Here is a 23,006-nt window from a genome sequence, read left to right as displayed (position 1 = left end):
ATTAATAACCTTCCCTCCAACATAAGGTCAGAAGTGGGGATATTCGCTGATGATTGCAGTGTTCAGTACCACTCGCAACTCCTCAGATGCTGAAGCAGTCTGTGCCGATATGCAGCGAGACCTAGACAACATTCAGGCTTGTGCTGCTAAGTGGCAAGTAACCTTCACGCTGCACAAGTGCCAGGCAATCTTCATCTCCAACAAGAGAGAATCTAACCATGTCCCGTTTACATTCAATGGCATTATCATTGCTGACTCCCCCACCATCAACATCCTGTGACTACAACAGCAGGTCAGGGACCGGAATTGTGTGAAGAGTAACTCACCTCCCGACTCCCCAAAGCCTGTCCACCATCTACAAGGCACAAGTCAGGTGACGAAATATTCTCTCCTTGCCTGGATGAATGCAGCTCCGACAACATTCAAGAAGCTCGACACCATTCAAGACAAAGCTGCTGCGTGATTCACACTCTATGTACCACCTTAAAAATTCACTCCCACCACGACCAGGGCACAATGGCAGCAGTTTGTGCCATCTACAAGATGCACTGCAGCAATTCACCAAGGCTCCTTCTACGGAACCTTCCAAACTCATGACCTCTACCACCTAGAGGAACAAGGGCAACAGATGCAGGGGAATACCACCACTTGCAAGTTCCCCTCTAATCCACACACCATCCTGATTTGGAACTATATCGCTGGGTCAAAATCCTGGAACTCCCTTCCTACCAACACTGTGGGTACACCTCTACTATGTGGACTGCAGCCGTTCAAGGTTCACCAACACCTTTCAGGGGCAATTAGGGATGAGCAATAAATCCTAGGCTTGCCAGAGATGTTCACATCCTAAGAACGAACAAAAAAAAAGAACTTCACTATTTAAAAATGGAATTGGTCCCTTATTTAAGGAACTAATTATGACAGAACGTCCTACATGCAAAATACCATCATCCTGTTTATACATTCACAAGTGAAATATTTTAATATGGCAATACAATGTTTACTTGTCTAGCACTCTTCACAATGAACAAAAGAACAGTGCTTAAAGACAGCTTGGCCGCTAATCCTAAACACCAGCTGATTACTAAATTCCACCATAGGTCACTTTTGAAGGCCTGCTGAAGAAGATGGATTCTGTTTAGTACACTGAAGCACTGGGCACAAAATGCTTCCAAGGCTCATTTGCTGAAGATGGAATCAAAGAACAGTACATTCGTTTGAACAATAGATTGTTAAAAAACATCCCCTCTAAAGACAGCACAATAAAAGCTGCAAACTTTTTTAAAAATAAAAAATAGTTATTGACTCACAATTTAGTCTGTTTAAAGTGCCAACCCAATACATTCAAAGTACATTTTCCTTTTTCAACGTTATCATATTGCAAAATTGAAAAGCTTTCAAAATTATTTTTGGAAGTATTGCACAAGCTTTTTGAAAGCTATGTGCCTTTTTAAAAAATTGAGTTTCAAATTTGAATATATTTATTATGTTGAACATTAATAATTTGGTCAAATGTCACACAGAATTCTTTCAGCTAAGATAATGATGAACTGCAGTTGTGATGCTCAAGACTCAACTCAATATTTGTATCTAACAATGTCCTAGAATTTAATGCATGTCACATTACATTGAAAGTGTGCTGCACCTACTCACGAGCACTACTCTGACTTCTGACAAAGAGATTCTAATTAGTAGATATACTGAACCCTTTTGTGGTCCGGTTATACTTGCTGCATACAATGGGATACCAGAATTCACTGAGATTGAGGATCCATAGTCTTTGAACAGCTACATAGGTGAGCCATGATAGATCAAATCTGAGTTTGTGCAGCAGCACTTTGACTGTTTTGGATAAAATCGAAGCAACAGTGTGTGTTCCAAATTCAAGCTGGTTCAAGAAGGAGTGAGGAGGATCATTTGATGGACCTTGTGTGCAAAGACCAAGTAAGTCCAATTGGTTGGTATGAAAAAAATGTCCACCCAATCAAACATGAAGCCTCATTACTTGTAACACAATCTTTCCTTTCACCAAGCAGATGATGCTGGTCATCTCTGAATCCCATTGTGTGATTTGAATGGTACAGTTTGGAGTTTCTTCCATCCAGATTGACTGTGTGCTTTGTAAAACTTGACATCTGTACAATCACTTCGCCTGGAACAACATGAAGTATCTGGTACTTTCCAGAGAATTTCAATTCCCCTCACTAATATTCTTAGATGGTTCACAAATTCCTGATTTGTTCCTTAATGTTGTTCTGAACGATTGCCAGTATTAACCGTATCCCTAACCTGTCCTAAACCTTCTGCCATTTCATTTAATGAATCCAGGTTCTAATGGTGACATCCCTGTCTGCCTAGTTATTCCTTTAAGCTGTCCCTTGAATTGTTTGTGCATTGTGTTACTGTGTTCCCAAGCTGTCTTTATGTCAGTTCATCTAAATCTCTTTCTGAATAGCACTTCATAAATATGTGCACCATTTCTCTTAGCACTGCATGATAAAAAATCACACACATTTGATAAGATCTGGTCAGTCACTGCACTTCAAGAAGGATGTGAGGGTTTTTGAGTGGGTGCAGAGATTTACCAGAATGGTCCCAGGGATGGGGGAATTTTAGTTACAAGGCGAGGTTGGAAAAGCTGGGGTTGGTGTCCTTAGAACAGGAGATTATGGGGAAATTTAATAGAAGTGTACAAAATTATGACAGACCTACATATGTTGGACAAGGAAAAACTGTTCCCATTAACAAATGGTTCAAGGACTAGGGGACACAGATTGAAAATTTTGGGCAAAAGATTAAGAGGGAACATGAACTCTCTGCCCACAAGTGTGGTGGAAGCGAAGATGATCAATGACTTCAAGAGGAAGTTAGATGGCCACCTGAGAAAAATAGACTTGCAGGGCTACAAGGATTGAGCCAGGCAGTGGGACTGATTGCAGAGCTCCGTGGAGAGCTGGCAGTGGGCTCGATGGGCCGAACGGCCTCCTTCTGTGCCGCAAATGACTCCATGATTCTATGACTGCAAAACATTTGACATGTTCTCACTTGCACAAATATGAACAGCTAGTTGACCTATGATTTTTTGAATAAGATTTCCAAAAATGCTGGCAAATCAACAGTGCAGCATAAATGCTGTAACAAATAGAATCATAGAAAGGTTATAGCACAGGAAGAGGCCATTTGGCCCATTGTGTCTGTGTCAGCTTTCTGCAAGAGCAAATCAGTCCCACTCCCCAACCCTTAGTCCCTCAATTTTTTTCAACTCAGATGCTTATCCAATTCCCTTTTGAAAGCCATGATTGAATCTGCCTCCAACGCACTCTCAGACAATGCATTCCAGATCGTAAACATTTTCCTCATTTTTAAATTTGTGTTCCCCCATGTCTCATTAGTTCTTTTGCCATTCACCTTATATTGGTGTCCTCTGGTTCTCAAACCTTCCACCAATGAGAACAGTTTCTCCCTATCTATTTATTCTGCCTAGTCCCCTCATGATTTTGAGTGCCTCTATTAAATCTCTTCTTAATCTTCTCCTCCCAAAGGAGAACAGCCCCAGCTTCTGCAATCTATCCACATACCTAAAGCCCTTCATCACTGAACCATTCTCATAAATCTTTTCTGCACCCTCTTGAAAGCCTTCATATCCTTCCTAAAAAGGTGTGGTGCTCAGAATTGGACACATTGTTCCAGTTGAGGCTGAACCAGTGTTTTATAAAGGTTCGTCATAACTGCGTTGGTTTTGTATTCTATACCTCTGTTTATAAAACCCAGGATTCCATATGCCTATTTAACCACTTTCTCAACCTGCCCTGCCACCTCAATGATAGCTTGACATCTTAGGAACTTAGCTGTTACTCTGCTAATGTTGGTTCTATAAGTAATAAATCCGTTTTTCTCTTTTTAACCTTCAACTGTTACAACTCAGGCCGGTGCGCTGTCTCTGATATATAAATAGGAAACTCTTTGATTTCATTAAACTAGGAACTGTAGTGGGAAAATCAGTCTCACATCTGCTTGGCAGTGAAACTATTGTCCTTACTATACAAAAATTTGTTATACAGATACTGTTCCATTCTGGAATTGAACTAGAAGAGGCCATGGTGAATATGCACTCCTGCAGGAATTGAGAATCCAACTGAGATACATTAATAATGAAAACTTCTCTCAAAAATGCAAATACTTGACCTATGTCACTGAAAATCTTTCCAATAATGTTACTATTCAGTCAAGTTCATAGCTATCGAAATCGGAGGCAAGAAAGATGAGTTTCTTCTCTGCAATGACGATTGGTACAACTTTGTCGTGCTCACATGATTTTAAAATGTCAAACATTATCTATTTAGGGGTACATGTTAAACACAAACACCATTTGGTGCTTAGACAGTGCCACAGTCCATCTGATTTTGCAGCCAAGTGGCACAATGTATGATTACACGTGGCAGAGATTCTTCAGCAAGGTCAGACAACTCCAATTAATGGGGACATATGGAAGGGTAGGGTCAGAAAGAAAAGGGAGGAAAAATAAAAGGAAAGTGGTCCCGAGGCCACTCACTGCCACAGAGTTGCACAAGAAGAGGCCTGGGTACCAACTGATCTACCAACTCTGTTGGCCAAGATATGATGCTACATCAGGTAAGGCTAGAGTAAATAAAGATGATAAAATCTTATTAAAATAAATTAGTCTCACGATATGGGATGACAAATAAGTGGGATCCTTTCATATGAAATAGGTTCCCTTGTTCAGATTTTCAATTATAGGAATTACATACCAAAACAAATTGGAAATTAGTAAAAGTTTTCTTCATTAGGAATTGCCTTTTACCAGAAGAAAATCTATATGGTTAACTGCATATTTATGTCCACCTTACAAAACAAGTGATATACATCAACAGCAAATGGCTTATAGATAAACTGTTCTAATTCTCTATTTATTCCTGCCTTTAGATTGGTCCTGCTACAACTTCTTTCTTTTGCGCCTCCTTATCTCAAGAGACAATGGATACGCGCCTGGAGGTGGTCAGGCTACAACTATTTCTGCCATATCTAGCTTACCAATAATAAGTAATTAGATGTGAAACCATCCATGAGCAAATAACTACATTCACTGTTCCATTCATCCACCAATAAACAGCTATTGTATTCACTTTGTTAAGACCAGCATTTCCAGCCCTTTATAGTTCCTGAAAATGAACACTGTAGATTTAAGTATTTCTGAAGAGACTAACATGGTGCATTCTCATAAGAAGCAACTGTATTCTGACACACAGACACAGTTCTTGAGACAGTCGTAATCTGTCAAACTCTGCCATAGGCAAAAAGTAGTCCTTTGTTTCACCAGTAAAATAAAACCTGACACATCATTCAGGGCTACCAGGCTCCACTCTTCTCTATTGAACCTAGTCAGACAGCAGTAACGCCATAGTCTAAGACAACAGTAAGCTCAATGATGCTCATTTAAATTGAGGAAAAAACAGCTAATTATGGCTCATTTACACAGGAAAATATTGAACCTGGAGCGAGCTGTTTTAACACAGCAAATAATGGCGCTGGCATTCTGACAAAGGTGGTAATGGTAATCTTAAAATCAATTTGTAGGAAGCATCTCTTCGTGGTGCAGAACCCAATTTAACCCAGCTGGAACATTCTCCAATTTTTCTTCATATTATTGATCTTTTTCAACAAATATTTTGTACAGTACTGGTTGCAAAATACTAAAAGTAAAACAAATTTTTGTCAGCTCAGCAGTCTGTAAATATTGCAAGGACTACTGATTTCTTTTAAAAACACTGGTGCACATCAATTAAAAAAGCACACAATATCAGCACGTAGTCACTTAGCAACAGTTCACTTGTAATCCACCTACCAAATACTAAATATTAGTATGATTAATTCAAAATTATTTTGAATAAGATGACAGATTTTTAAAAATAATCTATTATTTTTCAAGAGGGAGTTTGGCATGAACTAGAAATATAATGATTTGCACAAGGAGTCAGCCATATTCTTCAGTACTTGGTTATGCTTCACCATTCAGTATTAGATTTTATTTCATTTTCATAACTGATACTGTAGTTCTCAAAAATTAAATATTGTAAACATAACTAAAAATCTGCAAACTCTGAAAAGAATGTGTGTAGTCTAAACTATTAAATATAATCTGCGCGCAATAATAAAAGTTCTTTCTAAATCTAAGTTAACTCTACATTTTTGTAAGCATGATCACATGGGGCTTAGCACAAAATAAAGACAGTATTCTAGGCACAGCATGGATGAGACATTCTAGACATATGCATTTATCAAACACTTTACTCAGTGTTTTGTAATGTTGTTCCACATTCCAAGCATTATGATAACCCTTCCAGTAATCCCTTAATTTCCCATACACTGGCACAGCTGATAGATTGCTTTGGTTACGTATCAGTGCTTTAGAGAGCCCAGTTTCTCTAGTTTCCTTTCATTCTGAAGCCCAGTAACAAAAGAGAAAAAACTAGTCAGACAATCAAGAAAGTATTGCTGAAAATAGAGACATGTTGTCGAAGCTTTTCGTCTTGCACTCATCAGGATAATCCGCAAGAATACAAATGTAAGGGAAAACAATGACTTTATACTGTATGAGAAGACAGTGCTGATTGGTTGGCAAGTGAACTCTGATTGGTAGCAGCGTTGCCATGGAGAATGCACCAGTTTACAGTGACTGACAGTCAACTGCCAAGCTTTGTTTGAAATTTCAACCCGAGAGCTTGACTCTGACTGGTCAAGGCACTGCCCTGAGGAATGAACCAGTGAATGGCTGTCACTTATTTTGTTTAGTTGGAACAGGCACAATGTTTGTACATGTTCTTTCGGTCTGCAAAGAACAGGACCCCGTGTATTAATATATGTAGCTTCCAGTACGTGCAAATGTGCTACACTATGAGCCCTAATGACAATCTAAAATTGGTTGTCAGCGTAATTCTTTGCACACTGCGGATTATTTAACAGATGTTGTCCAATCGCAGAATCATATCTAATGCTGAACACTGTGTTATGAGTTTTGCAAGCACAGGTTGGTTGGGTACGGCCTGTACCTCGATGGTGCGAACAGTGGAAGGGACATGTTGTTCGAGACTATCCGGCAGGGCAGTCTTTGGGACATATTGCCTATATACCTAGCATCACACTGGCATTGAAATTCACATATCACAATACTCATTTGTGTGATAGGCAGGACATCTTTTTGGCTCGACGGCAGCATCCTGTTAGTGGTGAACACCACACGTGCTGCTACTGCATAGCAGCAGTGTGAAACAGCTAGTTTCACCTTTTGCTCAAATTTTACCTCCTGATAATGTCAAGTCCAAAACTGAAGATGAGTTGAACTCCAAGTTTGATTATAGAAATGTAATCATACTCAGAACTCCATTATTCTCTATCCTAATTATCTGAATCTATAGGCTACAGTTGGTCAGTCATTCCCAGCTATAAATCACCTTGTACACCCTGTAGCATAATGAAGATTAGCTGAACTCTTAATTTGAAAATACAATTTCACCAAGTAATTGCTCTATTTCTCTTCTGTATGATCTATTATTTCAGTTGCACATGAGACCCGTCTTCACATTGAGGATGCCCTCCATCGTGTTGTGTGGCACTACCACTGTGCTAAATGGGATAGATTTCGAACAGATCTAGCAAAACTGGGCATCCATGAGGTGCTGTGGACCTTCAGAAGCAGCAGAATTGTACTCAACCACAATCTGTTACCTCATGGTCCAGCATTTCCCCAACCTACCATTACCATCAAGCTGGGGGATCAACCCTGGTTCAATGAAGAGCACAGGAGGGCATGCCAGGAGCAGCACCACGTCTACCTCAAAATGAGGTGTCAATCTGGTGAAGCTACAACACAGGACTTCTTGCATGCAGTAGACAGAGCCAAGCAATCCCACAACCAATGGATCAGATCAAAAGTCTGCAGTCCTGCCACATCCAGTCGTGAATGGTGGTGGACAATTAAACAACCAACAGGAGTTTGTGGGTCCACAAATATCCCCATCCTCAATGATGGGGGAGCCCAGCACATTAGTGCGAAAGATAAGGCTGAAGCATTTGCAACAATCTTCAGCCAGAGGTCAGAGTTGATATTCCATCTCGGCCTCCTCCTGAAGTCCCCATAATCACAGATGCCAGTTTTCAGCCAATTCGATTCACTCCGCACGATATCAAGAAACGACCGAAGGCACTGGATACAGCAAAGGCTACGGGCCCTGACAACATTCCGGAAATAGTACTGAAGACCTGTGCTCCAGACCTTGCCGCGCCCCTAGCCAAGCTGATCCAGTACAGCTACAACACTAGCATCTATCTGGCAATGTGGAAAATTGCCCAGGTATGTCCTGTACACAAAAAGCAGGACAAATCCAACCCAGCCAATTACCGCCCCATCAGTCTACTCTCAATCATCAGTAAAGTGATGGAAGGTGTCATTGACAGTGTTATCAAGTGGCATTTGCCTAGCAATAACATGCTCGGTGATGCTCAGTTTGGGTTCTGCCATTACAGCCTTGGTTCAAACATGGACAAAATAGCTGAACTCAAGAGGTGAGGTGAGAGTGACTGCCCTTGACGTCAAGGCAGCATTTGACCGTTTATGGCATCAAGGAGCCAGAGCAAAACTGGAGTCAACGGGAATCAGGGGGAAAACTCTCCACTGGTTGGAATTGTACCTAGCACAAAGGAAGATGGTTGTGGTTGTTGGAAGTCAATCATCTCAGCTCCAGGACATCACTGCAGGTGTTCTTCAGCATAGTGTCCTAGACCCAACCATCCTCAGCTGCTTCATCAATGACCTTCCTTCAATCATAAGGTCAGAAGTGGGGATGTTCGCTGATGATTGCACAATGTTCAGCACCATTCGTGACTCCTCAGATACTGAAGCAGTCTAAGCAGGATTGCAGCAAGACTTGGACAATTTCCAGGGTTGGGCTGATAAGTGGCAAGTAATATTCACGCCACACAAGTGCCAGGCAATGACCATCTCCAACAAGAGAGAATCTAACCCTCTTCCCTTGATATTCAATGGCATTACAATCGCCAAATCCCCCAAAATCAACATCCTGGGGGTCACCATTGACCAGAAACTGAACTGGAGTAGCCATATAAGTACCGTGGCTACAAGAGCAGATTAGAGGCGAGGAATCCTGCGGTAACTCACCTCCTGATTCCCCAAAGCCTGTCCACCATCTACTAGGCACTACAGGAGTGTGATGGAATACTCTCCCTTGCCTGGATGGTTGCAGCTCCAACAGCACTCAAGAAGCTTGACACCATCCAGGACAAAGCAACCCGCTTGGTTCGGCACCCCATCCACAAACATTCAGTCCCTCCACCACCGATGCACAGTGGCAGCAGTGTGTATCATCTATAAGGTGCACCGCAGCAACGCATCAAGGCTACTCAGGCAGCACCTTCCAAACCGTACGACCTCTACCACCTAGAAGGACAAGGGCAGCAGATGCATGGGAACACCACCACCTGCAAGTTCCCCTCCAAGCCACACACTATCCTGACATGGAACTATTTCACCTTCACTGTCACTGGATCAAAAACCTGGAACTCCCTTCTTAATAGCACTGTGGGATTACCTACCCCACATGGACTGCAGCGGTTCAAGAAGGCAGTTCACCACCACCTTCTCGTGGGCAATTAGGGATGGGCAATAAATGCTGGCCTGGCCAGCAACGCCCACATTCTATGTAACGAATAAAAAAAAAAATGAAATGAGCAAAAAGTATTTTTGACAAAGTGATTCTTTTCTATCAGTTGTTACAACGAATTGGAGGGTACTGTCTCCAAAATTACTTCTGCTTTTAAAAAAGTAACATTTGCCACTTAAACCACAAGTGACTGGTCATATGACATCAACCTTGAACTGTTTATTAGCTACTTTCAGCATACCTTCTCCACATCAGCCTTTGTTACGTTGAAGTCAGCATCCATTTTCTCAAAATGTTGTTGAGCTCGTTCTGCTTCTTTACAATCTCTCTCAAATCTCCTTTTGCTCTATTGAAGAACAGAACTTAGAATTAAAAGGAGCAATCCAAGTTAAGCACAGCTCTTCCAGCTTTAAATAGATGTATATTCGTTAATACAAACAATTTAATACTATATTGGAAACATTTTGCTGCTTTGCATACAACACAGCACGTTTATCAATTTTACGGTGTAACAGCTAACTTGGGGGTGGGGGAAGGAATCGTCAGTCATCTATATCATGATCTGTCAATTTTCTTTTTCTTCACTGCTTAACTGTTCTTTCTCATTATTTCAGTCTCTTTTTGAACTGGTTATTTGCTATTTTTGTCATTTACCAAACATTTGGCAAAACTGTTCTCCCCAATCACATTCCATCAAAAAAAATGCCCAATCATACTGCAGCAAAAAACCCTGCACTGAAATGCAGCCATCATGACACTCCTTACAGCTCAGAGAGGGAAGCTAATGATGATAGCGCTGATCTGTGCTACCTTGGTTGTCGTGACACATTCCTTCTCCCCACCCCACCACTAAAAAACTATGGGTAAATTAGGTAATGAAGGATTCTCAGTTCTTGTGTAAAATTCAGTACATTAGACATAAATTCCATTACAAAAATGAGGATGGTATCTGGAAACTGACTTTTATATAAAAACTGAAAGTCTACACCAAAATCAGTCGCCCACAATATTTTAGCAGGATTAAAAGGATGTTATGACAATCCAGGCAGCTCAAATTAGTGAGCATAGAATGCTCTGACCAGAGGAATGAGAACCATCACATAAAATGGTTAAATTAATAGTAAAATTTTAATGTAAGAGGTGACAACTATCACTTTAGTTTCAATCCCTTCCAAAATCGATTAACATTTAAATCTAACTCTTAAGGTAGTGGTGTAACATAAAGCAAGTTAATTCTCGGTAACAATCAAGAGCAATATACCACTTTGTAATCAAGATGGCTGTATGCACTAAATGCAAAATGTGGATCAGACTTACTGCATCAAGTTGTTTCCAACAGCTTTCTATATGCTGCTGTGCTCTTCGCCCTTCTTGGAAATGCTGAAAGAGAACCACCACACATTAATCTTTCTACAAAAGACATTCTGTTTTCAAGCTAGCAGTGGGGCACATAACCAATGGGCAAATGCTCCCTTTCAACTCCCTCTCTGATCTAAGTTGCATTCTCCTTTCATACACTTTCAATAGTTTGTTTTTGCCGTTTTTAGTCACTAGTTGCATTTTCTGATGTCCTAAAAGAGCCAATGGGATTAAAGCCTGTTTTTTCACCATTAAACCTTCTGTCACTTAGCAGTTTTCACATAAAAATATCTATAAATTGCTAATGATTGCAGAATACAAATCTGAAATATATTCTATTTTAAAAGAGTAGGTGAGTTCTTGATCTCAATTGGGTTGTCAGCAAGGTGCACTGAGTAGAGGAATAGCAATTCCCATACAAGGAAGAAAAAATTAAACAAATTGAGTGTCAACTAACAAACACATTTAGATGATTTTTTTTTTTGCACAGCAGCACTTGTGGATGTATGGGAACAGGTTGCTGGCCCACCTCTTGGCTAGAGGAATCTCAAAAAGAAAGCAAAGTCCTCAATAACTTCAGACACAATTCCAGCATGGTCAAGGCAAAAATTAATCAGAAACTTGCAAACAGCCTCAAAGATATATTTAATGCCATGCAATAGCACTTTGCAGCACTGAAAACTGGAGCACCTCTCCCCCAGAATTCTTGAAAATGCACTGCAAAATGCAACTTTTGAAAATACATCAGAAATATCAAATACAATTGAGTCCCATAGAAAAGAGTGGCAGTGTGGCCACCATGACCCATATCTGCAGCTTATTCACTACTAATAAATCAGTAAGGTAACAAGTTTGGCAACAAGACTAAGTGTAGACCTGATTTTACCTTCTTGCGGCATGTAGTTTCTTTCTGGAGATGGGCATTTCTTAAACATAGAAAGATATACAGCGCAGAAGAGGGTCAATCAGTCCATTGTCTGCATGCAGCTGGAAAAGAGCTATCCAACCAAATCCCACTTTCCAGCTTTTAGTCTGTAGTCCTGTAGGTTACGGCACCTCAATTGCATATCCAAGTGTTTTTTAAATGTGATGATGGTTTCTGCCTCTACCATCCTTTCAGGCACTGAATTCTACATTTCCCCCACCCTCTGGGTGAAGAAACTACTCAACTCCCCTCTAATTCTCCTATCAAATATTTTAAATCTATGTCCCCTGGTTAATGGCCTCCCTGTTAATGGAAATAGGTCCTTCCTACCACTTTATCTAGGCCCCTCATAATTTTATATACCCGAATTAAATCTCCCCTCAGCTTGAAAGAAAACAAGCCCAGTCTATCCAATCTTTCTTCATAGCAAAAATTCTTCATTCCTGGCAACAACCTCATAAATCTCTTCTGCACCCTTTCTAGCGTGATCACATCCTTCCTGTAATGCAGTGATCAGAACTGCATGCAGTACTCCAGCTGTGGCCTAACTAGTGTTTTGTACAGTTCTAACATTAAGCCTGCTCTTATAGTCTAGGCCTTGGCCAATAAAGGAATGTATCCTGTATGCCTTCTTGACCATCTTATCTACCTGACCTTCTACCGAGAGGGATCTGTGGACATGTATTCAAAAGGTGCCTCTGTTCCTCTACACATCTCAGATTCCTACCATATATTGTGCATTCCCTTGCCTTGTTTGCCTTCCACAAATGTATTATCTCACACTTCTCCAGACTGAATATCATTTGCCACTTTTCTGTCACCTGACCAGTCTATTGAAATCTTCCTGCAGTCTACAGTTTTCTTTCTATCAACCATATGGCCAATTTTCGCATCATTTGCAAACTTCTTAATCATGTCTTCTTCTTCGGCCTCCTTGTCTCGGGAGACAATGGGTAAGCACCTGGAGGTGGTCAGTGGTTTGTGGAGCAGCACCTGGAGTGGCCTATAAAGGCCAATACTAGAGTGACAAACTCTTCCACAGGTGCTGCAGATAAAATTGGTTGTCAGGGCTGTTTCGCAGTTGGCTCTCCCCTTGCGCTTCTGTCTTTTTTCCTGCCAACTGCTAAGTCTCTTCGATTCGCCACACTTTAGCCCCGCCTTTATGGCTGCCCGCCAGCTCTGGCGATCGTTGGCAACTGACTCCCACGACTTGTGATCAATTTAAGTCTAAATCATTGATATATGCAGATTATTATATTATTTTATATGTGTGTATCCTAGTCAGAAAAGATTATTTAGCTCAAGCTGGTGCACATTTGGTTTACTAGCATGTGGGGTGCGTCCTTTGAATACTGCCAGCCTTTGGGGCACCAGCAGAGCTGGCAGGCATCTAGTTCTGATGCACATGAGAGGAGATCTTACCTCCTTGACTATTTGTTTAAGCAATTTGTGGCCAAGTTCCTATGCTGAAAATTTGCTTTTCATATTGCTGTTATTTTTGGCCAAGGCTACACAATTTTGAGTCGGCAGGATTCTCATCACTTTCATTATATACTACATTGCAACAATGACTACACTTCAAAAAGTACTTAATTGGCTGTAAAGCACTTGGGAATATCCCAAGGTCATGAAAAGGGCTACATGAATGCAATTCTTTCTTCTTTATGATTGTTTGCTAGATATAATTTGTACTTTGCAAAATGATACAAATGTGTTAAAAATTTGAAAATGAAAATAAAAAAAAGTTGTCCTGAACTGATGCGGGATGTATGACAACAGTGCAAGGGTGGTAAAGTCAGCCTTTTCTTTTAAATGTTTCAATCTTTAAAGTACTGATGGAAAGACTCCTACTGTAATGGCAAGTGGCCATAGCCCTGACAATTGAACAATGACAAACATGCACAAAAAATGCAATAAGTAGTCAAGCCTTTAAGTATAGCCCATCATTGTAATAAGGCTCACTGATAGAGGGATATTTTGTGGTAAAGCTACTGGGCCTTGTTTCCTGACTCCAATGCAAGGACATAGAATGTTACTCCAGCATGAACTTCATTATAACATGTGGCTTACTTGGCTCACAGCACTCTGTTCTTCTTTTGTACTTTTTCACTCCTTCTTTTAAATGTTTTTCATTGCCAGCTCTCCCCTGTCTGATGGTTGCTGGCATATAATGTCACTAGTGGCAGGCAGCAGTTTTCCAAAATGGCTATGCTTCACCTGTGAGCCAAGACAGATATCTATTGGACTGTACCATAGGGCAGCACAACCAAATCTAATCCTGTCTCCACCTGCCATCCACAAGTGAAACACTTTCCAGCAAAGGTTGCTGGATAGTAATCAAGAATAGGAATTCAGCTGATTTCTCCCCTCCTACCCCAGGGGTGTTTTGTGGCATGCCAACTGTTCTCCCGACTAAGGCCAAGTAATTCAGCATAGAATGGGAATTGAACCTTGGAGTTTTTGGTCCATGTAGCTTATTGCAATTAGATTTTTATCCACTAGGTCATCAGTGGAGTTTTTAAAAATTCTGATTGTCTTAATATTAATACATTTTACATACGTAATCCCATAGCAGCCAGACATGGAGCGATAGCTGCTATTGAAACACTGGCAATTGTGTTTATTTCATTACAATGCTTCTGTTCACTTGCCCTATTGATTTCTAATATTGCTTCAATATATATGTGTCTATGAGGTATTTGTCAAAAGGTTATCTTCATAAATTATCCATGATGCTGGAAAAAGAAATAACCTGCATTTAGATAGCACCTTTCACGGAGGAAGTCTAGCATCACTAGGTACTTCAATGTGAGTTCTCCCAACCAGCTACTGCAGCTTCAGCGGAAGATCAGTGTAAATCCTATTTACGTAGCTATCTGGGCTTTTCATTGAAATTATGGCAGCTGATAGACAATCTATGTGGAAATTTGCTGTGTGTGTATTAAAAAATATTTATGGAGACATGAGACAGTGTGGTACTTAAAAGTAATTACCAAACAAGCCTTGCTGTTTGTTCTACCAAGAGTGCGATCAAAAGTTCATCTAGATCTTAAGGTAGACACTGTCAAATATTTAATGAGTTGACACTTGCTCATGAGAGAGATCTAAAAAAATAACTTAGGGGAAGATTTAAAAATACTCCCAAATGTCTGCCCTATAGAACCATAGAAAAATTATGGCACAGAAGTAGGCCATTCAGCCCATCGCGTCCGTACCGGACGAAAAAACTGGCCGCCCAATCTAATCCCACCTTCCAGCACCTGGTCCATAGACTTGCCGGTTACAGCACTTCAGGCTCTTGTCTGGGTACCTTTTACAAGAATTGAGGGTTTCTGCCTCCACCTTCGTTCCTGGCAGTGAACTTTCACCATCTGGGTGAAAAAAAGTGTTTCCTCATGTCCCCTCTAATCCTTCTACCAATCACCTTAAATCTGTGCTCCCTTATAATTGACCTCTCCGCTAGGGGAAACAGGTCCTTCCTGTCTACTCTATCTAGGCCCCTCATAATTTTGTGCACCACTATTAAATCACCCCTCAGCCTCCTCTGTTCTAAGGAAAACAACCCTAGCCTATCCAATCTTTCCTCATAGCTGCAACCTTCAAGCCCTGGCAACATTCTTGTAAGTCTCCTCTGTACTTTCTCCAGAGCAATGATGTCCTTTCTGTAATGTGGTGACCAGAACTGTATGCAATACTCCAACTGTGGCCTAACCAGCATTTTATACACTTCCAGCATTACATCCCTGCTTTTGAATTCTATACCTTGCCCAATAAAGGAAAGCATTCCATATGCCTTCTTCACCACTCTATCTATCTGTCCTGCCACCTTCAAGAACCTGTGGACGTGCACTCCAAGGTCTCTCACTTCTTCTACCCCTCTCAATATCCTCCCAATAATTGTGTATTCCCTCGCTTTATTTGCCCTCCCCAAATGCATTACCTCACACTTTTCTGGATTGAATTCCATTTGTCACTTTTCCGCCCACTCAACCAAACCATTGATATCTTTCTGGAGTGTACACTATCCTCTTCAGTATCAACTACACGGCCAATTTTTGTGTCATCAGCAAATTTCTCAATCATGTCTCCCACATTTAAGTCCTAATCATTAATACATACCACAGACAGCAAGGAACCCAACACTGAGGCCTGTGGAACACCACTGGAAACCCCTTTCCATTCACAAAAACATCCGTCAATTACTGCCCTTTGTTTCCTGTCCCTGAGCCAATTCCGGATCCAACCTGCCACGTTCCCCTGAATCCCATGGGCTTTCATTTTACTGCCATGTGGGACCTTGTCAAATGTCTTACTAAAATCCATGTAGATCACATCCACTGCGCTACTCTCATTAATCCTCTGGTTACTTTCTCAAAAAACTCAATTAAGTTAGTAAGAGATGACCTTCCCTTAACAAATCCATACTGGCTAATCCTGATTAATCTGTGCCTTTCTATGTGGCAGTTTATCCTGTCCCTCAGAATAGATTCGAACAATTTACCCACCACCGAGGTCAGACTGACCAGCCTATAATTATTTGGTCTATCCCTTGCACCCTTTTCAAACAATGGTACAACGGTCGCAGACTGCCAATCATCTGGTACCTCTCCTGTATCTAGTGAGGATTTGAAGATGATCCTCAACGCATCCTCTATTTCATCCCTGGCTTCCTTTAACAACCTGGGATGCAATCCAACTGGCCCTGGCGATTTATCTACTTTCAAGAATGTCAGTCCCTCTAGTACTTCCTCCCTCATTATGCTTATTGTATCTAATATTTCACAGTCCTCCTCTTGAACTACAATCTCTACATCAACCCTCTCCATTGTGAAGACAGACACAAAAAACTCAATAAGAACCCTGCTCACATCTTCTGCATCCACGCATAAGATCCCTTGTACATCTCTGATAGGCTCTACCCTTTCCTTAGTTATCGTCTTGCTGTTAATGTACTGATAAAACATCTTTGGGTTTTCCTTGATTTTACCTGCCAATAATTTTTCATGTCCTCTCTTTGCTTTTCTAATTTCCTTTTTTACTTCAGCCCTGCACTTTCTATACTCCTCTAGGCTTTCTAAAGTATTAAGTTTTTTATGATCGTCATAAGCTTTCTTTTTCTGCTTTAACTGATCCTAGCTTCTAGATAACGATGGGGTTCTAGATTTGGCAGTACCACCCTTTTTTTGTGGGGACATGCCTACACTGTGCCTGTAGTATCTCGCTTTTGAATGCCTCCCACTGGTTTGCCACTGATGTTCCTTCAAGTAGCTGTATCCAGTCCACTTTTGCCAGATCACCTCTCAGTTTCTTAAAATTTGCCTTCCCCCAATTTAGAACTTTTACTCCTGTTTTATATTTGTCCTTTTCCATGAGTATGCTAAAACTTACTGTATTATGGTCACTATCTCCACTTGCCCAGTTTCATTCCTGAAGACTAAATCTAGGATCGCGCCCCCTCTCGTTTGGCTTGTTATGTGCTGGCTAAAAAGGTTCTCTTGAACGTAGTATGTAGAAAGTGAACTGATGTCAAAAAGACTGACTGCACCTTATATTTACCTATACCCATTAAAAACAAAATTCTGCATTAAGTGACCTTGAATAACATTTTCCTGATAGTACCTCCAGCTTTAGAGTACAAATAACCTTCACCAAATTTTGATTGTTTTCCCAAAGGACTATGGATATCCTGGAGAAAGTAAAGGGCGAGCATCAGGTGAAATCAGAAAGATATCCTTTGACCTGTTATCTAGAGACACGAATTACTTAAGTGTGTGTGCAGCTGCTGCCATTTAACAATATGGAAACCGGAAAGAGAACACATTCTGAATAGTTGATTCTTCCATGTGGATTCAATGCTTTCCTTCACACTTCTTTAAAAAAATAATAATGCTTTCTTTTCCAAACATCAACTTTATGTGGTGGGAGTGTATGTAAATAAGAATATGCATCCACATCAAATTTCTGGAAATATTTGCAAGGATTGTTTTCAGAGAGAACCCCAGGGATGAGACAAACCTGACATGTGAGCCATTGAACATAGTCACGAGTGATGCTAACTGGATACCACAACCATGAACAAAGGAAACTGATTGGAAAAAAAATGGAGCAGTGACATTCATTTGTTAACCAAAAGACAGTTAATACAGGAGTAATCATAATGGCAAGCTTTCCTCTAAAATCTTCTCCACACAACGTACAACAGGATCCATGCTTGTGTGCAATTAATGTATGTCGGGTAATGGAACACCGTAATTTGGTCCGGGATGATCATTGATCTTGACAAAGACAGTGATTAATGTTAAGTGCTTTGTTTACTTATTCCAGTGTGAGATTCCTATTCAAGTTTCTTGAGAATAAGTTAAAATTGAACTCAGTAAGCAGGCGATTAGGCCCTTGGTTTCTGAAAGGAACAGTCCTTCACTATAGCTCTTTAACAGTTTGGATTTATTTCTTTCTCTGCCAGAATCAATGTAAGCAGGAATCCATGCACCAATAATTGTGAAGCTGGTTTATGATGAGTCTAATAATGTAATCCTACACATTGAATCATGAACAGAAAAAAGTCAGTGCAAGTACAACAGAATTTCTACAGATTTTTCTGCTTATATTAATAACCAGGTAAAAAGTGGGAAGTGGTGTTCCACAGGAATTTGTATTGAGACCAATGTTGTTCACCATTTACATAAACAATTTCCACCCTGGGATTGGAAGTACAATTTCAAAATGTGCAGACAACACCAAACTGGGGGGGTATAGTTAATAACATCTTCACTGTCTGCAGCGCATTATGGGTATATCCTGGCAGGACAAAATCACAAATGTGGCGGTCTTCTCAAAGGCAGAGCCCCCAAGTGTCTTGGCACTAATAAAACGGAAGCGGCTTCGGTGGATCAGATACGTCCACAGGATGGAAGACGGTTGCGTACCCAAGGACCTTCTGTGTGTTCAAGTAGCCAGGGACAGACAACCAGTGGGGCGCCCAAAGCTTTACTTCAAGCGTGACATGAAGGCCCTAAATGTTGACCAACGCATCTGGGAGTCACCAGCTGGAGAAAGGAGGAAATGGCGACACATCCTGTGGACAGGTATGCACTACCACGATGACCAGTGGATACAGCAGCTTGGAAACAGGCGCCAATGCTGAAAACAACTCACAGCGTAATTTGGCAGCTTCACGTGCGGCACTCGTGGCAGAACCTGCCTCGCAAGGATTGGCCGTTACAGCCATCAGCAAAGGTGCACCAAGAGAAGACACCCCACCTAAATGGACTGGTTGCTGTGTGTCCATCATCTTTTGCAGATGGAGGGATGCTAACCACCATAGTTAATATAGAGCAGAACGGACAAAATACATGAAGACGTGAATAAGTTTGCAGAAGAGGCAAATTAACTTCAATAAAGTGTTACATGGTACATTTTGGAAGGAGATTAAGGAGGCCACATACATCTTGGAATATAAGTGTCCAATGGGGTAGAGGAGCAGAAGCATCCAGGTATACAGATATACAGATCACTAAAAATAGCAACGCAGTTAAAAAGGCCATTTAAACAAAAAAGCAAACAAAGCACTGGGGTTCATTTCTGGAGGGATAGAATTTAAAAGCAGATAAGTTATGTTAAACTTGTTCAGAAGCTTGGTTAGGCTACACTTGGAGTACTGTGAATAGTTCTGGTCTTCAGATTATAAAAACGATATAGGGGCACTGGAGAAAATACATAAAAAATTTACAAGGATGATACCAGAACTGAAAGGTTATACCTACCAGGAAAAATGGAACAGGCTTTTGTTTCTCTAGAAAGTAGAAGACTAAGGGGTAACCCAATAGAGGTCTTTAAGATTATGAAAGGGTTTGATAGAGTAGGTGTAAAGAAGATGCTTTCACGAGCAGTGAAGGCCAGAACTAGAGGCAATAAATATAAGATAGTCACTAATAGATGCAATAGGAAATTCAGGAAAAACTTCTTTAGTCACAGAGTGGCTAGAATGCGGAACTTGCTACCACAAGGAGTAGATGAGGCGACTAGCATAGATGCATTTAAGGGAAAGCTAGATAAGCACATGAGGGAGAAAGGAATAGAAAGACATGTTGATGGGGGTGAATGAAGAAGCGTGGAAGGAGGCTCATATGCAGGATAAACACTGGCATGAGTTGCTGAAGGGAAAGCAATGAATGTTGTCTATATGATTTTAAGAAAGCCTATGACAAAGTACCACATAAAAGGCTGGTCAACAATATTGAAGCTCGTGGAATAGGAGGGTCAGTGTCAGCTTGGATAAAAAATTGCCTTAAGGACAGAAAACAGCTATGGTAAATGGGTGGCTTTCAGACTGGAAGATGGTAAACAGTGGTGTTCTTCAAGCTTCAGTGCTAGGACCACTGCTTTTTTTGATATATATATATATATAAATAAATGATTTGGATACTGAAATACAGAGTAAAATTTGACAAATTATACCAAACTTTGAGGTGCGGCAAACAGCGAGGACGATATCAATCAACTGCAACAGGACATAGGTAGGCTAGCAGAATGGGCAGGAAAGTATGAGGTGATGCATTTTGGCAGAAGGATAGGGAAAGGCAATATAGAGGAAATGGCACAGTTTTAAAGTGTGAACAGGGCCAGGTGGACCTGGGGGCTCATGTGCATAGATCTTTGAAGGTGGCAGGAAATACAGAGTGGTTAGTAAAGCATATGGGATCTGAGGTATTAAGCACAAAAGCATGAAAGTTATGCTGAACCTTTATAAATCTCTGGTTAGGCTACAACTAGAGAATTGAATCCAGCTTTGGTCACCACACTTTAGGAAGGATGTGAGAGTCCTCGAGATGGCGCAGAGGAGATTTAACAGAATGATTCCAAGGTTGAGGGATTTTAGCTACAAGGTTAGGTTGGAGAAGCTGGGGTTGTTCTCCTTGGAGCAAAGGAGATTGAGGGGAGATTTGACAGAGGTGCATAAGATTATGACAGGTTTCGATAGGCAAGACAAAGAAAGGTTGTTCCCATCAGCTGATGGTACGTGGACTAGGGGACACAGATTTAAAGTTTTGGGCAAGAGATGTGAGAAAGAACTTTTTTACGCAGTGAGTGGTAATGACCTGGAACTTGCTGCTTATGAGGGTGATCGAAGAAGAGACAATGAATGATTTCGAAAGGAAATTGGACACTTGAGGAAAATAAACTTACAGGGCTACAGAGCTAGAGTGGGGAATGGGACGAATTGGAGGACCAGCATGAACTTGATGGATCGAATGGCCTCCTTCTGCACCGTTATGACTCCATGATCTCAGGGTGCATCAAATACAGCATTTGTGCCCTGCAAGGTGCCATAAACAGCAATGAGATGCTTGACCAGATGGCCCATTTAGTGAAGTGGGATGAAGGATAAATGTTGGTCAGGACAGGAGAATTCCCCCGCTTTTCTTCAAAAATTGTTGTTGGATCTTTTTACATCTGAGAAAGCATCTTTAACACCTCATCTGAAAGACTGTATCTCTGAAAGTGTGCCACTCACTCAGTTCTATACTGAAGTGTCAGCCTTGGTTATGTGCTGAAGTTTCTGGAGTGAGTGCTTTCATCTGTTACAATAACTAAAACTATCATTCACAGTGATATGAAGCGTTAACTCGATATACAATTTGCAATGAACATATGTATAGTTCTATAAGCTGCAAGACTCGGTCTTCAGAGGGTTAAATGAGTTACCATCTTAAATTCAAAGTAGCTAATTTTGCAGTAATATTCCATTACAATGTCATTGTAAATTAAACAAATCTTGAAAGTTATTGACAGCGAAAGAAAGCTAGCTACTGAATTTTTAAAAAACTTTCAGGTTTTAGTAAATTTTCCAGATTTTGTCCACCAATGTTCTCTGAACCACACCTGAAGCTGATGAAGGGTCACTGACCTGAAACATTAACTCTGCTTCTCTCTCCATGGATGCTGCTAGATCTACTGAGTATTTCTCTGCATTTCTTGTTTTTATTTCAGATTTCCAGCATCTGCAGTATTTTGCTTTTATATTATTGCAGTTCACTTACTGTTGAGCTACTCTTTCGTGGTGTCAGTTCTTTTCTGGTACCATACCTACGTGGCCGTTATTTGTGTGAGAACTTCAATCGTATCTGTTGGCAAATAACTTGACCAGAGCCAACATTGATCCTGTCTTTAATTTGACATCCATGCACATGTTTCCAGCAGGGGTTCACTGGCTGATATTTTTCTTCTCTAATCCAAGAGTGTTGAGGCCAATTATAGCGATCCTGTTGCCATCCCAGCTACACAGAGCAGGGATTAATGCAAGGTTCAGCTACACACTGAACCACAGGATGGTTACAGCATAGAAGGAGGCCATTCGGCCCATTGTATCCATGCCCAACTGTGTTTTTATGATAATCCAACAGGTTTCATGATAATTTTTCTGTTGCTAGTCCATAAATTGCAACATCTATTGAATTCAGTTTTACAGATTGCCATTCTGGGACTTGAACTCATGATCACAAAGTTGCTCATCTCTTCTTCTTCTTTGGCCTCCTTGTCTCGAGAGACAATGGGTAAGCGCCTGGAGGTGGTCAGTCATTTGTGAAGCAGCGCCTGGAGTGGCTATAAAGGCCAATTCTAGAGTGACAGACTCTTCCACAGGTGCTGCAGATAAAATTGGTTGTCAGGGCTGTTACACAGTTGGCTCTCCCCTTGTGCTTCTGCCTTTTTTCCTGCCAACAGCTAAGTCTCTTCGACTCGCCACTCTTTAGCCCCGCTTTTATGGCTGTCCACCAGCTCTGGCGATCGCTGGCAACTGATTCCCACGACTTGTGATCAATGTCGCAGGACTTCATGTCGCGTTTGCAGATGTCTTTAAAGCGGAGACATGGACTGGTGGGTCTGATACCAGTGACGAGCTCACAGTACAATGTGTCCTTGGGATCCTGCCATCTTCCATGTGGCTCACATGGCCAAGCCATCTCAAGCACCACTGGCTCAGTAGGGTGTATATGCTGGGAATGTTGGCCGCCTCGAGGACTTCTGCG

At 41.0% G+C, this 23,006-nt stretch overlaps 1 protein-coding gene across 8 annotated transcripts in view; it reads right to left on the bottom strand.

The window, feature by feature from the left end:
* Positions 1 to 23,006, bottom strand: part of fnbp1b (formin binding protein 1b) — a 308,796-nt gene that overhangs the window by 106,846 nt on the left and 178,944 nt on the right. For all 8 annotated transcript variants that reach the window (XM_068012288.1, XM_068012286.1, XM_068012284.1 and 5 more), the window contains exons 5-6: positions 11,013 to 11,075; positions 9,937 to 10,041 (exon numbers count right to left, since the gene is read on the bottom strand). In XM_068012288.1, the coding sequence (XP_067868389.1) occupies positions 9,937 to 10,041; positions 11,013 to 11,075 (168 nt within the window). The remainder of the gene's footprint in view (positions 1 to 9,936; positions 10,042 to 11,012; positions 11,076 to 23,006) is intronic.

This window comes from Heterodontus francisci, chromosome 32 (assembly GCF_036365525.1).
Source record: "Heterodontus francisci isolate sHetFra1 chromosome 32, sHetFra1.hap1, whole genome shotgun sequence".
NCBI classification, from domain to species: domain Eukaryota; kingdom Metazoa; phylum Chordata; class Chondrichthyes; order Heterodontiformes; family Heterodontidae; genus Heterodontus; species Heterodontus francisci.
The sequence above is the reverse complement of the archived record's forward strand: the minus strand, read 5'-3'. Positions and strand labels throughout refer to the sequence as shown.